This window comes from Anabrus simplex, chromosome 1 (assembly GCF_040414725.1).
Source record: "Anabrus simplex isolate iqAnaSimp1 chromosome 1, ASM4041472v1, whole genome shotgun sequence".
Classification (NCBI taxonomy): domain Eukaryota; kingdom Metazoa; phylum Arthropoda; class Insecta; order Orthoptera; family Tettigoniidae; genus Anabrus; species Anabrus simplex.
The window spans coordinates 53,722,123-53,737,968 of record NC_090265.1 but is presented as its reverse complement, the minus strand read 5'-3'; the positions used below and the strand labels follow the sequence as shown (position 1 = coordinate 53,737,968).

Sequence of the window (15,846 nt, the reverse complement as noted above, 5' to 3'; positions counted from 1 at the left end):
TATCTCTTCTCGTCAAATTTAGCCAAATCGATCTCCTCTCACCAATTCGATTCAGTATCTCTTCATTCGTGATTCGATCTATCCATCTCACCTTCAGCATTCTTCTGTAACACCACATTTCAAAAGCTTCTATTCTCTTTTTTTCTGAGCTAGTTACCGTCCATGTTTCACTTCCATGCAATGCCACGCTCCACACAAAAGTCTTCAAAAACATCTTTCTAATTCCGATATCAATGTTTGAAGTGAGCAAATTTCTTTTCTTAAGAAAGCTCTTCCTTGCTTGTGCTAGTCTGCATTTTATGTCCTCCTTACTTCTGCCATCGTTGGTTATTTTACTACCCAAGTAACAATATTCATCTACTTCCTTTAAGACTTTGTTTCCTAATCTAGTATTTCCTACATCACCTGTCTTCGTTCGACTGCACTCCATTACTTTTGTTTTGGACTTATTTATTTTCATCTTGTACTCCTTACCTAAGACTTCATCCATACCATTCAGCAACTTCTCGAGATCTTCTGCAGTCTCAGATAAAATAACAATATCATCCGCAAATCTCAAGGTTTTGATTTTCTCTCCTAGGACTGTGATTCCCTTTCCAAATTTCTCTTTGATTTCCTTTACTGCCTGTTCTATGTAAACATTGAAAAGGAGAGGGGACAAACTGCAGCCTTGCCTCACTCCTTTCTGGATTGCTGCTTCTTTTTCAAAGCCCTCGATTCTTATCACTGCAGACTGATTTTTATACAGGTTGTAGATAATTCTTCGTTCTCGGTATCTGATCCCTATCATCTTCAGAATCATAAATAGCCTGGTCCAATCAACATTATCGAATGCCTTTTCTAGATCTACGAATGCCATGTACGTGGGCTTGTCCTTCTTGATTCGATCCTCTAAGATCAGACGTAAAGTCAGGATTGCTTCACGTGTTCCTACATTTCTTCTGAAGCCAGATTGATCTTCCCCCAACTCAGCTTCAACTTGTTTTTCCATTCTTCTGTAAATAATACGTGTTAAAATTTTGCAGGCATGAGATACTAAACTAATAGTGCGGTAGTTTTCACACCTGTCAGCACCGGCTTTCTTGGGAATAGGTATAACAACATTCTGCCGAAAATCGGATGGGACTTCTCCTGTCTCATACATCTTGCACACTAAATGAAATAACCTTACCATGCTGGTTTCTCCTAAGGCAGTCAGTAATTCAGAGGGAATATCATCAATTCCAGGTGCCTTGTTCCTATTTAGGTCACTCACAGCTCTGTCAAACTCTGACCTCAAAATTGGGTCTCCCATTTCATCAGCATCAACAGCCCCTTTATGTTCCAGAACGAAATTATCTACATCGTTACCTTGATACAACTGTTGGATATGCTCCTGCCATCTTTCTGCTTTGTCTTCTTTCCCTAGAAGTGGCTTTCCATCCGAGCTCTTAATATTCATGCACCTAGATTTCCTTTCTCCAAAGGTTTCCTTGATTTTCCTGTATGCAGCATCTACCTTTCCCAGGACCATACAGCCTTCGACATCCTTGCACTTCTCCTTCAGCCATTCTTCCTTAGCTACCTTGCACTTTCTATCCACTTCATTCTTTAATCGCCTGTATTCTTTTCTGCCCTCTTCATTTCTAGCATTCTTGTATTTTCGTCGTTCATCAATCAGGTCTAGTATCTCCTGAGTTATCCACTGATTCTTAGTTGATATTTTCTTCCTTCCTAACATTTCTTCAGCAGTCCTACTGACTTCATTTTTCATGACTCTCCACTCTTCCTCTACTGTGTTTCCTTCGGCCTTTTCATTTAGTCCTTGTGCAACATGTTCCTTGAAACAATCCATCACACTCTTTTCTTTCAACTTGTCTAGATCCCATCTTTTTGCATTCTTTCCTTTCTTCAATTTCTTCAACTTCAGATGGCATTTCATGACCAACAAGTTGTGGTCAGAGTCCACGTCTGCTCCTGGGAAAGTTTTGCAATCCAACACCTGGTTTCTGAATCTCTGCCTAATCATAATGAAGTCTATTTGATACCTTCCAGTGTCTCCAGGTCTCGTCCACGTATACAGCCGTCGTTTGTGGTGTTTGAACCAAGTATTGGCGAGGACTAAATTATGGTCAGTGCAGAATTCAACCAGCCGACTTCCTCTTTCGTTCCTTTGTCCCAATCCAAATTCTCCTACTGTGCTACCTTCTCTTCCTTGGCCTACCACTGCGTTCCAGTCTCCCATCACAATTAGATTCTCGTCACCTTTGACATATTGTATTAAATCTTCTATCTCCTCATATATTCTTTCGATTTCTTCATCATCCGCTGAACTAGTAGGCATATAGACCTGCACTATTGTGGTGGGCATTGGTTTGGTGTCTATCTTGGCGACAATAATTCTTTCACTATGCTGGTCGTAGTAGCTTATCCGCTGCCCTATTTTCTTATTCATTATTAAACCAACTCATGCATTACCCCTGTTTGATTTCGTGTTGATAATTCGGTAGTCGCCTGACCAAAAATCCTGTTCTTCCTGCCAACGTACTTCACTTATACCAACTACATCTAACTTTAGCCTATCCATCTCCCTTTTCAGATTCTCTAACTTACCACAACGATTCAAACTTCCAACATTCCACGCTCCGACTCGCAGAATGTCAGTATCCATCTTCCTGATGATCGCCCCCTCTCGTGTAGTCCCCACCCGGAGATCCGAATGGGGGACTAGTTTACCTCCGGAATATTTTACCCGGGAGGAAGCCATCATCAGTACATCATTCATACAGAGAGAGCTGCATGTCCTCGGAAGGTGGTTACGGCTGTAGTTTCCCGTTGCTTTCAGCCGTGTAGCAGTATCAACACAGCTAAGCCATGTTGAGTATTATTACAAGGCCGTCTCAGTCAATCATCTAGACTGCCGCCCTTGTAACTACCGAAAGGCTGCTACCCCCCTTTCGTTGAACCATTCGTTAGTCTGGTCTCTCAACAGATACCCATCCGATATGGTTGCACCTGCGGCTCGGCTATCTGCATCATTGGGACACGCAAGCCTCCCCACCGCGGCAAGGTCACATGGTAATACTCCAATACGTAATACTCCAATTGTTTGTTCAATCTGACTGGATTCTCTTCTCTTGTCTTCAATTCGCACAAAAGGATATTGTTTATTATTGTTGAATAGTTTTATTTCCCTTATAGGGACTCTAAAGACTTTGGAACAGTCGACGAAAATGTCGTTTAACTGATTCCTTTTTAATGCTGAATACATTTCTTAGCAAAGCACGGGTCCCCATATTACGAAAAACGTAAATTAACCAATTTAAAATTGTTCCGAAAGTTGAACTGCGCCTCTGTGGTGTAGTGGTTAGCGTGATTAAGTGCCACCCCCGGAGGTCCGAGTTCGATTCCCGGCTCTGCCACGAAATTTGAAAAGTGGTACGAGGGCTGGAACGGGGTCCACTCAGCCTCGGGAGGTCAAATGAGTAGAGGTGGGTTCGATTCCCACCTCAGCCATCCTGGAAGTGGTTTTCCGTGGTTTCCCACTTCTCCTCCAGGCAAATGCCGGGATGGTACCTAACTTAAGCCCACGGCCGCTTCCTTCCCTCTTCCTTGCCTGTCCCATCCAATCTTCCCATCCCTCCACAAGGCCCCTGTTCAGCATAGCAGGTGAGGCTGCCTGGGAGAGGTACTGGTACTCCCCAGTTGTATCCCCCGACCAAGAGTCTGAATCTCCAGGACACTGCCCTTCAGGCGGTAGAGGTGGGATCCCTCGCTGAGTCTGAGGGAAAAACCGATCCTGTAGGGTGAGCAGATTACGAACGAACGAACCGAAAGTTGAAGGGCTAAAGGGCCAAGAAAGGTTTTAAATTATGGGTCTTGGATAGCTCTATCAAAATAAACAAATTTCGAAAATCACTTCCGGCCTAAATGAAGTTTCGGATAAACAGTCTAAAATCGCTTTTGACTTCACTCGTTTCCTTTTTTATTCAAATCATAGCCGAATTAATGCATTTACGTAATTCTTTCTGTGATGTGTTCCTTGGTTGACTACTCTGAGGCGTTGCTTGATTTTTTTTAAATGTCCACACTGAATGTAGTTATAAGGGTTAAGTGAACCTCTGCATTGACTCTCATTAGCGCTCTAAGATCTAACTGCGTATGGTTACTCCCACCTTCATGTATACACACAACAATAACAAGCACAGAATCGCGCAATAATGATTACATCCCTAAACATAGAGTTGACGTCAGGAAGGTCATCCGGCCGTAAAAATAGGCAAATCTATATCACGTACCGACCCCAACAAAATTGAGATGAAGGCCAGGAAAAAAGGAAAGGAAGAAGATTCGCGCTTTCGTCATTCTGTATTTCCAATAAAGCACATTGAGTGGCGAACAGATGATGGCGCAGAGTCAAACTGCAACGGCTCGATCTGAGATCAAACCACAGATCTCTTCCTGTCTGGTATTTGCTCTTACCACAGTGCTACCGTAACACACTGACACTGTGCGCTGAAGTACTACTGTCAGTGTTGCCATCTCATTTTCTACTATTGCTATTTGCTTTATGGTGCACCGACACAGATAGGTCTTATGGCGACGATGGGGCAGGGAAGGCCTAGGAATGGGAAGGAAGCGGCCGTAGCCTTAATTAAGGTAAAGCCCCAGAATTTTCCTGGTGTGAAAGTGGGAAACTATGGAAAACCATCTTCGCGGCTGCGAACAGTAGAGTTCGAAACTACTATCTCCCGGATGCGAGCTCACAGCTGCGAGCTTTTAACCGCACGGCCAACTCGCTCGGTCATCTCATTTTCTACTACGTCGCTACAGATCACTCAAAATGTCCCAATATTCACTCTTAAAGCCCCTCCTCCAGAGAAAATTCTACGTAAAAAACCCCACAATATTTAAGCTTAAGAATATTATAGGAAAAGTGCCTAATAGACATGATAAAGTCCTTTTCATGGAATTTGGAAGCTATGCATTCTTCTTTTCTTCATCCTTTTCTTGCCTTGCTTACCTAATTTTTTTTTGTTTTCGGTTTCGCTTATCAGTAATATGAAGGTCTTTCCACAACAAACATCACAATAAACCACTTAACGGTATCGTTCCCGTATTTCTTTTTTTTAACCTTGAATACTGACCGAAATCCATGCCGTATGAATTATACCTAACACACAGTGTAACGATACAGCTAACTGAATTCACTGCTTGTTTACGTGACGTAAAATACTGGGTGAAAAAATGAGGGAATTCACCTTGCTCGTATCTCTGCTCAAGTTGAGATCATGTCCACCAACTTATCCAAATAAACACAGTGGAGTGTTTAGTCTTCTACAGATGAGAGTATTTATTTCTTAATTTTTGTCTCGCTATTTAGCAAAAAAATATCCACTTTGAAGTGGATTTGGAAACCCGTCCCTATTAGATAACGAAATAGGTAAGCCAAATATCCCGACATGTCTCTACGGTTGGTGAAACTGACTACCATTGGCCCGATGCAGTGGTTAACAGTCCAAGTTCGGTCCGTCGAAAGCTTACGTATATTTAGTCCTCAGCCTTAAAGCTGGTCGAATTCCCAACAGCTCCACCATCAGCTGTCATATACAGCCTATGTGTCACTAAACTGACGCACTAGGGTAATAGGAAGTGATATAGTTTCCCGTTACTTTCTTCACTGAGCGGGAGGTAGGAGTTACAATCACATCAGTCTGTCAAGTCCACTGAAATGTATAGTCACTCAAGAAACTGAATGCTTGGTATTGTATGTTGTTCCCATTTAATTATTTATCAGAATTAATTTTGATTAATGTCAAAATATAGTTCACCTCCCTTGTAGGTGCATATCCTATACATACCGACAAGATACATAGTACCTATAGGTTCAATTATTGTTTCTGGGAAAAGTGTATCACCGTTGAACTTACACAATACAATGCACTAATTCTTTTCTGAGCTACCACAGTATACACGCCAGTCGATCTTTCGAATGAAACTTTCGCACCAATCAACGCAGATTTAAGTATTGAATGTTCAAGACCCCACAAACGTAATATTTCCTTTTATTTACATTCGGCTCCGGATTTTGATTCAATATAGAGCCATATAATTTAAATACATTGAAAAAAATGACTTAATAAACACATAACTCTCCTATGTTGCTCCAACCCTCTTCGGCCTTGGCCTACCAACCGGCCACTCCTTGGCCCGAAGGTCTGCAGATTACGAGGTGACGAGTGATCTTATCGAGTCTTATCGGTAGTTATGTCTAGCTCCATGGCTAAGTGGTTAGTGTGCTGGCCTTTGGTCCAAAGGGTCCCGGGTTCGATTCCGGGCCGGGTCGGTTAATTCCGATGGCAAGGGGGCTGGGTGTGTGTGCCATCTTCAGAATTTATCACAGGTAGGGCCCCGTCCTCATAGATGCGCATGTCACCTATTCTACAAGGCATCAACTCGAAAGACCTGCAACAGGCCTTTCCGGAGGCCACACACCTTTATTATTATTATTATTATTATTATTATTATTATTATTATTATTATTATCGGTCGTTATTCTTGGCTTTCTAGACTGGGAACCCTATCTCACTGTCAATAGATCCTCAGCTGTTCTCATGCTGGCTTTGTGGTCCTCGAACCAGCCTTGAGACCTAGGTAAAATCCCTGACCTGGCCGGGAATCGAACCCAGGGCGTCTGGGTGAGAGGCACGCTCGCTACAGCTGGATCTCGAGGCGTGATAAATAATAATAATAATAATAATAATAATAATAATAATAATAATAATAATAATGCTGTTGTCTTTACATCCGACTCATTGGCTGAATGGTCAGCGTTGAGGCCTTCGGTTCAGAGGGTCCCGGGTTCCATCCCCGTGTGGATCTGGTATTTTAATCGCATCTGATTAGCTCTTCTGACCCGGGGACTGGGGGTTTGTGTTTGTCCCAACACTTTCCTCTTCATATTCAGACAACACGCTACACTACCAACGACCGCAGAAACACGCAATAGTGATTACATCCCTCTGCACAGAGTTGGCGTCAGGAAGGGCACCCGTCAGTAAAACAGGGCCAAGTCCACATGTGCTACACAGTTCGCACCCGCGACCTCGCAGATGTGGAAAAAGCGGTGGGATAATAATAATAATAATAATAATAATGTCTTTACGTCCCGCTAACTACTTTTTTGACGGTTTTTGGAGACGCCGATGTGCCTGAATTTTGTCCCGGACGAGTTCTTTTACGTGATAGTATATCTACCAATACGAGGTTGACGTATTTGAGCACCTTCAAATACCGCCGGACTGAGCCAGGATCGAACCTGCTAAGTTGGAGTCAGAAAGCCAGTGCCCCAATCACCTGTGCCACTTAGCCCGGCTATGCCATGATAATAATAATAATAATAATAATAATAATAATAATAATAATAATAATAATAATATGAGGTGTGAAATGTTGATTAGAAAAGTATTATGGGCTCGTATTAAAACAGACCAATAAAGGTAACTCAAATGTGCGTCACGTAGTTCCATAGTTTCCAGAAATGAATCCGACGTTGCGACCTTCTTGTTAGTATTTTAGCAACTTGATCGGGTTCTATAAGTTGAGGACAAGTCTAGGAGATATTACGGCAAGTCCTGGGTTCGAAACTTGGATCTCTTCCTGTCCAAGATTTGTTGTTGCTCTGATAACAACGCTACAATTTCATTTTTCAAAATATATACATAATTTCTTTTAAAAAAAATCAACTAAATATACGTTAAATTGCATAGCGTAAAACACAAGTTGTACGAAGTCAATGTTTATATTTTGTTATGGACAACTTGTATAGAAAACACGGAATGTCCCGAGAGAAGCAGACCTTAACAGTATAACAATGGCCAGGGTCTGAAAGAAAGCGGAATATAACAATATAAGCAGTCGATTGTTGCACACCTACCTGCCGACAGAAGGAAGGACATATAAAAGTTCATGTCTGCGAGACTTGGAGAGACACTGCACTACTAAAGCGGGCGCGCGCTCTCCTCCATACATATATAGCGAGCTTACCGCGAGTGGGAGGGGATCAGGGAGGGGTACACTCTCACACCTGTGACTGTCCATTGATACACTCCCCCACCCATCAGCGACAGCAGCATGATCTCTTTCATTTCCAGATATAAAGCAGTCGTTACGGATTGTTTCGTTTCGTCACGATTTCAGAGCAGCGCTTCTTCTGCGAGTTCTTGACTGACATCCACAGAAAAATGCCAAGGATGAAGAAACAAACAAACAAAATACTGTCGCTGGAGCCGGCACACACGAGCTGACCGAATTCTGTCTGCCTCAGCTAAACCAAAACACTCGAACTGAGTGACTGACCAGAAACTGCCTTCCCCAGCAAACACTCGAACAGAGCGAAATTAGGTTAGGTGATGTTAGGTTAGGTTACGTTGTATGTATGTTCACTTCTCAGCCCGAAGGCTGGTTGGACCCTCAGCAGCTCCATCATTAGCTGTCATACATGGCCTAGGCATCAATGAAGAGGCACTTTCATATGGTCAAATGTAAGGATAAGACTGAGATAGATCACTGCAAGTTACAAAACTGCTCTAGCCCATACCAGAAGGTTAGGTTAGGTTAGGTTACGTTACGTTATGTTATGTTATGCTACACTGGATTAGGTGAGGTTAGTTTAGGTTAGGTTCATTTAGGTTAAGTGAGGTTAGTTTAGGTTATGCCATGTTACATTAGATTAGGTGAGGTTAGTTTAGGTTAGCTTCAGTTAGGTTAGGTTAAGTGAGGTTAGTTCAGGTTAGGTTAATTTAGATTAAGTGAGGTTAGTTTAGGTTAGGTTAAGTGAGGTTAGTTTAGGTTAGGTTAAGTTAGGTTAGGTTAAGTGAGGTTGGTTTAGGATAGGAATTGTGCCGGCTGCCGAAGCCTCTCGCACTCCTCTGGAGCAATTTTATTAATGAATGACAGATGAAATAAAATGATAGTGGAGAGTGTTGCTGGAATGAAAGATGACATGGAAAACCGGAGTACCCGGAGAGAAACCTGTCCCGCGTCCGTTTTATCCAGCACATATCTCACATGGAGTGACCGGTATTTGAACCACGAAACCCAGGGGTTAGAGTTCGGTGCGCTGCCACCTGAGCCACGGAGGCTACAACAACAACACAGTAATAATAATAATAATTTCATGTTGGTGGTGTTTTCCGTGCTTGGGCGTTACGTGTTATTGCAGTAGAGGATAGTGTGTGTGTGTGCGTGTGTGCGTGTGCGTGGTGTCACAGACCGTTGGCGACAATATAAATACCCAATTTTTGAGCCACAGGAATGGTTTACTGTTAAAATCCCGCGACCCAGACGAGAATCGAACCCGGGATCCGGTGGGGTGAAGACCAAGACGCTAACTACTCAGCGATGGAGACTAAGACCTCAGTGGAAGCTACATTTTACTCTGTCCTGAGCTAAGAGATAGACGAAAAAAATAATGCATCCGCGGAGGAAGAGCCACTGACAGCTCATGGAAGGTGTTATTAAAAATATGATTCTCTATATAAATTTATTATTTTTTAAAATTAGAAATAAATGTACAGAGCTAATTGACTGTATGGTTTGGGTCATGTAGGTCTGAGCTTGCCCTGAAGATGGTTTTCCGTGGCTTCCCCATTTTCACATCGGGCAAATTCTGGGATTCTGTCGTAATGAAGGCCACGGCCGCTTCCTTCCCTGTCCTTTCACTTTCCCATCCTTACGTCGGCGAAAACCTTCGATGTGTATATGCGATGTTAAAAGTCCACTAGGTTCGAATCCCACTATCGGCAGCCTTGAAAATAGTTTTCCGTAGTTTCCCATTTTCACACCAGGCAAAGATGGGGCGGTACCTTAAGGTCACGGCCGCTTCCTTCCCTCTCCTATCCCATCGTTGCTACCGGTGCGTCGTAAAGCCACTAGCAAACAAATAAAAATAAAATATTTGTATAATGTTGACAAATAATAATAATAATAATAATAATAATAATAATAATAATAATAATAATAATAATAATAATAATAATAATAATAATCGTATGACCTCAGCTACCGTGTGCAAGCATTTAAATTTGACGTCATCTGGCTGCTTGCGCGTCAGTTTCGACGTCCCGTTTTACTCTTGGCCTACTAGATGGCAGACTCTTCGATGGCTGAGTTTTAATGAATTTTGTCATGTGAACACCAGAGATATTTTACATGCCGACATCGTACGAGATGGAGTGCCACACGGAACTTTTTCCGCCCTTGAATAATCCGATTACCTCTGTCGGGTTCGAACCCGCTATCTTAGGATCCGGAGGCCGACAATCTACCACTGACCTTCTTCTTCTGCCGCTTTTCTTTCTTTTTCTTTTTTCCAAGTTATTTTACGTCACACCGACACAGATAGGTCTTATGGCGACGATGGTACACAAAAGGGCCAGGAGTGGGAAGGAAGCGGTCGTGGCCTTAATCAAGGTAGGCCCTACAGCCCCAGCATTTGCCTGGTGTGAAAGTGGGAAACACAGAAAACCATCTTCAGGGCTCGAACCCATTGTCTCCCGAATACTGGGTACTGGCCGCACTTAAGCGACTGCTGCTATTGAGCTTGTTCTGACGCTTTTCCCACACCTGTGGGCTTGCGGGTGTGAACGGTGTAGCACTTAACCGACTGCTGCTATCGAGCTTGCTCTGCCGCTTTTCCACATCCGTGGGCTTGCGGGTGTGAACGGTGCCACACATGTCGACATGGCCCAGTTTTACGGTCGGATGCATTTCCTGACGCCAACCCTACGTGGAGGGATTTAATCGCTATTGCGTGTTTCTGTGGTGATTGGTAGTGTGGTGTGTTGTTTGAATATGAAGAGGAAATTGTTGGGATAACACCCAGTCCCCAAGGCAGAAGAATTAATCAGATGCGATTAAAATACCCGACCCGCCCGGGAATCGAAACCGAGACCCTCTGGACCGAAGGCCTCAACACTGACCATTCAGCCAAAAAGTCGCACACTTTAACCACTGATGCGGATAGTATATTTTGATTATTGTTTAATGTAATACTGATGGAATATGAAACCTAGTCAAGATTTTTTTTTTTTTTTTTTTGCTAAGGGCTTTACGTCGCACCGACACAGATAGGTCTTATGACGACGATGGGATAGGAAAGGCCTAGGAGTTGGAAGGAAGCGGCCGTGGCCTTAATTAAGGTACAGCCCCAGCATTTGCCTGGTGTGAAAATGGGAAACCACGGAAAACCATCTTCAGGGCTGCCGATAGTGGGATTCGAACCTACTATCTCCCGGATGCAAGCTCACAGCCGCGCGCCTCTACGCGCACGGCCAACTCGCCCGGTCAAGAATGCCAAACAATATGGTTGTTCCGGGTAGCAGTGGGCCACGCTTGCACTGCGGGTCACATCGCATCGCAGGAGTAATATTATTTCAGAACAGGGAGGAAAGGGAGCTTCCGTGGCTCAGACGGCAGCGCGTCGGCCTCTCACTGCTGGATACCCTGGTTCAAATCCCGGTCACCCCATGTGAGATTTGTGCTTGACAAAGCGGAGGCGGGACAGGTTTTTCTCCGGGTACTCCGGTTTTCCCTGTCATCTTTCATTCCAGTAACACTCTCCATTATTATTTCACAGCATTTATCACTCATTAATAAATCACCTTGGGAGTGGCGACCCCATTGTAATAACAGCTTATATATGTTTCATTCATTACATCCCTGACCCGGGCAATGACTGGAAAACAGGTTGTAGGTTTTCATTTTCAACAGATCGCCAATCGTCAGGAAGCGGTGGAGTCGAACAACCTATCCCCCTTCTGTGCATACTGTGACAATTTTTCCAGGATGTACGTTTACAAGACGAACTGTGATATAAAAATAGAGAAGTTATGTTTTTATGCAACTCCGGAAGTGGAAATCTCGTTTCTTAAATTTTTCGACTTCATGGCGGGAAATCGAAGCCACGTCCTTCCGAATGAAACAAGTACGCATTTACCGTCCCAGCCAGACAGCCCCTACTGGATTGCAAGGTCACGACAATTTATTTAGATTAAACTCAGTGAAAAATTCACGTGAATAACATTGCGATAGTAATACCGTCTCTCAGTGAGTTTAGACGAACATCTGCTGATGGTGAAATCTCACGTAGGTAAGCTGAACTCTATCTCCACATAATTTTCTATTGTATCACAAGATGTCACTATTGTTGTGCTTTCTTAGTGGCAGTGATTTTTATTTTAAGAGGAAATACAACTAGGCAGTCATCCTCTATATAATACTAATCTGAGATAAAAAATGGTAGGGATCCGACACTTCGAACAATGGTATCGGCCAAAGAAAGACAAGGGCCACGAAAGGCGTGAAAATGAAAGACTACCTATGCCCCACAACCTAATACCGTTGGGGTAGGAAAAGGAAAAGAGTTGACCAAGGGAGGTTGGATACGAGAGATGACAGAGAGGAGCCTGGCACAAGTAAGTGGAAGCAATGCCAGGACTCAGCTCAGGTCCCTATGGTTACTAAACCACGCTCCCAAGTTGAGAGCCCCTGAGTCCCCTTTTAGTCGCATCTTACGACAGGCATGGGATACCGTGGGTGCTATTCTACCACCTCAACCCACAGGGGATGTGTTTTCTTAGTTGCGTATTGTTTCTATATTAGGTGGCCCAGCCTGGACGATTATCTTTTGTTTCTAAGTTGCCACTATTGTCATTTTCAACCAATTAGCTTACTGCCTTATGAAGTCATTATCAACCAATCAGACTACTAACTAATTACGTCATTTTTAATATTCGCATCCATCCCGTTCTTTTATATAGAGCTGGTTTAAGCTTACTATGTCTGTCTTCTGATGTTCGGCAGTGCAACATACAGCGAGCTTTCCTCCTGGGAGGCAGTGAACGAGGCCGGGGTAGTGGCAAATTAGCGGCAGCGAGGTAAGGCAGAATCTTTTCTAATATACAACTTTATCAATTTGTGGAGAAGGGAAGATACCAGCGTTCCCCTTTAGCTTGTAACAGTTAGGACGTGCTGCGATTACCTTAAATTTAATGTAGGGATCTTAGTTTATTATGTAGCTATTCTAGGTTGTCTACGGACAAAAAACCCCATTATGGGGACTTGGTAAATGAAATGACGCACGAGTGTGTACCCCCGTTTCCCCTATTCACTTTGCTTTCTATAAGTCTTCTAACTCTAAACTTTCTATCCTGTGTTTCGACTTTACTTTTCTGTCTTAGTCACCTCGTAGTATGGCTTATCCTCTGTGTCACCGGGCCCTCTGCCCCATTCATTAGGTTTTATTGAAAAGTTTATTTCGTTCTCGGCCTTTCTTCTATTAACTTATCCTTTTCCCTTTCTTGGCCGTATAGTACAACTTCGGCTCCTGTCTTTTTGGATCTTTCGATTCATTATTTGTGTGTGGCTCCCCTATAGAATAAGGCTAACGAGTGTAAAGGCTGTTTGAGCTTTTAAGTGCAGAAAAGCTGTTCTGCTAAATGCAATTAGAGCTATCTAAGTGAACTCTTGGGCCGTTGGGCCAGTGAAATTGTAGTTCAGGGCTTCGGGACCCTTCTGAAATATAACTTTGTAATTTCGGGTTCGATTCCCCCTCTTGGTAACATAGTTCTGGAAACGCTTGCTTCTTTTTCTCTAGAACGTTCAATATTCCCTGTGCAGGCGAACTTCATTTCTATAGGCTAGCGCCTCACTGATCTCTTCATATCTAAGGTTTGAAACTCGTATAGACCTATTGGTCCGATCTAGACTTAAAAGTCTTGTATGAAAATAGATGAATTTCTCCCCGCTTTTGAACTAGCCAAGCTTCTGAGCTTCTCTGTTATTAATTGCTATTTATTTCTTGTTGAGTATTCTCTATTATTGTTGTATAAAACCTGTTATCTATCCAAGAAAATACATTTCAGTAAATGCAGTATACTTTTCAAAATCGAACGTCTTGTACATGCTTTGTCCAGATATTTAACCCTCACGTTTTATTCCTCCTCTGATTCACCACTAAATCAAGGTAAACACAATCAATATTCGAACAATACATAGAACCTTATGAAAATGAACAAGTTTGGTGGATAAACTCAAAATAATGCCTAAAATGCAAAACGTTACGCAGTTTAATTAGTGACGTATTTTCACATTTTTGGACACATTCGATATGTTTGGCATCTCTTTTGTTGAGTAACTTTTTCAATGTTATTATTATTATTATTATTATTATTATTATTATCATTATTATTATTTTCACAATGTTGTTCCCTACTAAGGAGCGCGACTGAACATATATAGCAGATGAACTTCCTGTCTTCACAGAATCTCATCCTCTCGCTATGATTTTCCTTCCGCTCTTCTGTCTGTGCAGTGTTGGTTCTCTCTGGAGTTTTACAGCCAGATGTTTATTCACAACACCTGTTTCAGATAATTTCTTCTTTTATGATGATTTATTTCAGGTCTTTTTTTTTAAATTTCGACTATCCAATTATTGTTGACTTTTAGTGAGGAGGAATGATTAAATATCGCTGTAGTAGACTCTCCTATTGTCCATTCTCTGAATATGGCCATGAAATTTCAATTGTCTTTTTCTAATAGTCTATACTAATATTATAAAGAGGAAAAATTTGTTTTTGTGTAACGAATAGACTCAAACACCACTGAACCGATTTTAAAAATTACTTCACCTATAGAAAGCTACATTACCAGTGAGTAACATGGGCTGTATTTTATTTTCAAAACAATTCGGGGTGGTGGGCATGGGGGGGGGGAGATATAAAAATAACAGGCTAATGTAGGCAAAATATCGAATTTGTCGTAAAAGGACGAGACAAAGCTCAATTTAATCCTCTTGACGCAAAGAACAAAATTCGGTAAACCCTACGGGCCCGAAAACCATGTTTTAAGGCCCTAAAACCAACCGTTATGGAGGTATTGGTACCACACTACCCCTGCTCTAGGAACCGGATAAAGAAACGAACGGCTGCAACCATCGCAACGTCTGCTCCAGGATTATACAGCAGCTAGATTATGCATGTATGTTTGGGCATAGCTGCCAACCGAAACTGATACACATATGACTTACTATCTGGAAAAAAATAAACTGTTGTGTAAGACGCTCATAGCACTCCTTTGAGCGGGGATGGAAAGGGAGTGAAGTATAAAAATAATAGTCCAGGAGATATCCGTAGTACAGCGACCAGCGGTTGCCGACGGGCCTCCGTTTTTACGTACTGCCTTAGGTTTCAGCATTTTGCGGAGTCTGTTACCTATAGTTTAAACTATTTTCTATCAAATCATGGAGTAGTAGAATCACTGATGTTATTAGTGTCGATATTTTGGCCCACTTTTACGATCATTTTAGCCATGAAAACAAGCTATATACTGTATACAATTGTCAAGATGGTGTGCCCATGACTTGAAAAAAATTCTCAACATTTATACTCAGATTCATTATATGATGTGGGACATGAGTGACAAGCCCTGAGAATTATAATCATCGATAATTATAGTAGTTTCTTTTATGCATCGCGTATTTCCTTGATCATTTGTAATAGTTACGAAATGTCGGATCAAACAAATACATTCAATAACATTTATAATTATTTGTGTTACTATCTAGCGGAAGTATAATTTACACTAAACCTGCAGATTTGTGAAGGGAGCAGGTATATCCAGGTGGGAACGAAGGAAAAACATAGTAGCAAAAGATCTTGGAGGTCGACGCTAATTAGGAACTAATATTTGGAGGCCCCCATGAAGGAAAGAAGAAGAAGATACACTATAATTCCAAACATGCCAAATAATTTTTACGTACTTAAGTAAATACACCATTGATATAACTATCTAATGAAGTCAGTCACA

General features: G+C 42.2%; 1 protein-coding gene across 1 annotated transcript in view; it reads right to left on the bottom strand.

Annotated features, from left to right (window-relative positions):
• Positions 1 to 7,969, bottom strand: part of LOC136884051 (carbonic anhydrase 2) — a 309,717-nt gene extending 301,748 nt beyond the window's left edge. The window contains exon 1 of the mRNA XM_068230032.1: positions 7,916 to 7,969. Within this exon, the coding sequence (XP_068086133.1) occupies positions 7,916 to 7,949 (34 nt within the window). The 5' untranslated portion in view covers positions 7,950 to 7,969. The remainder of the gene's footprint in view (positions 1 to 7,915) is intronic.
• Positions 7,970 to 15,846: the final 7,877 nt, after the last annotated feature.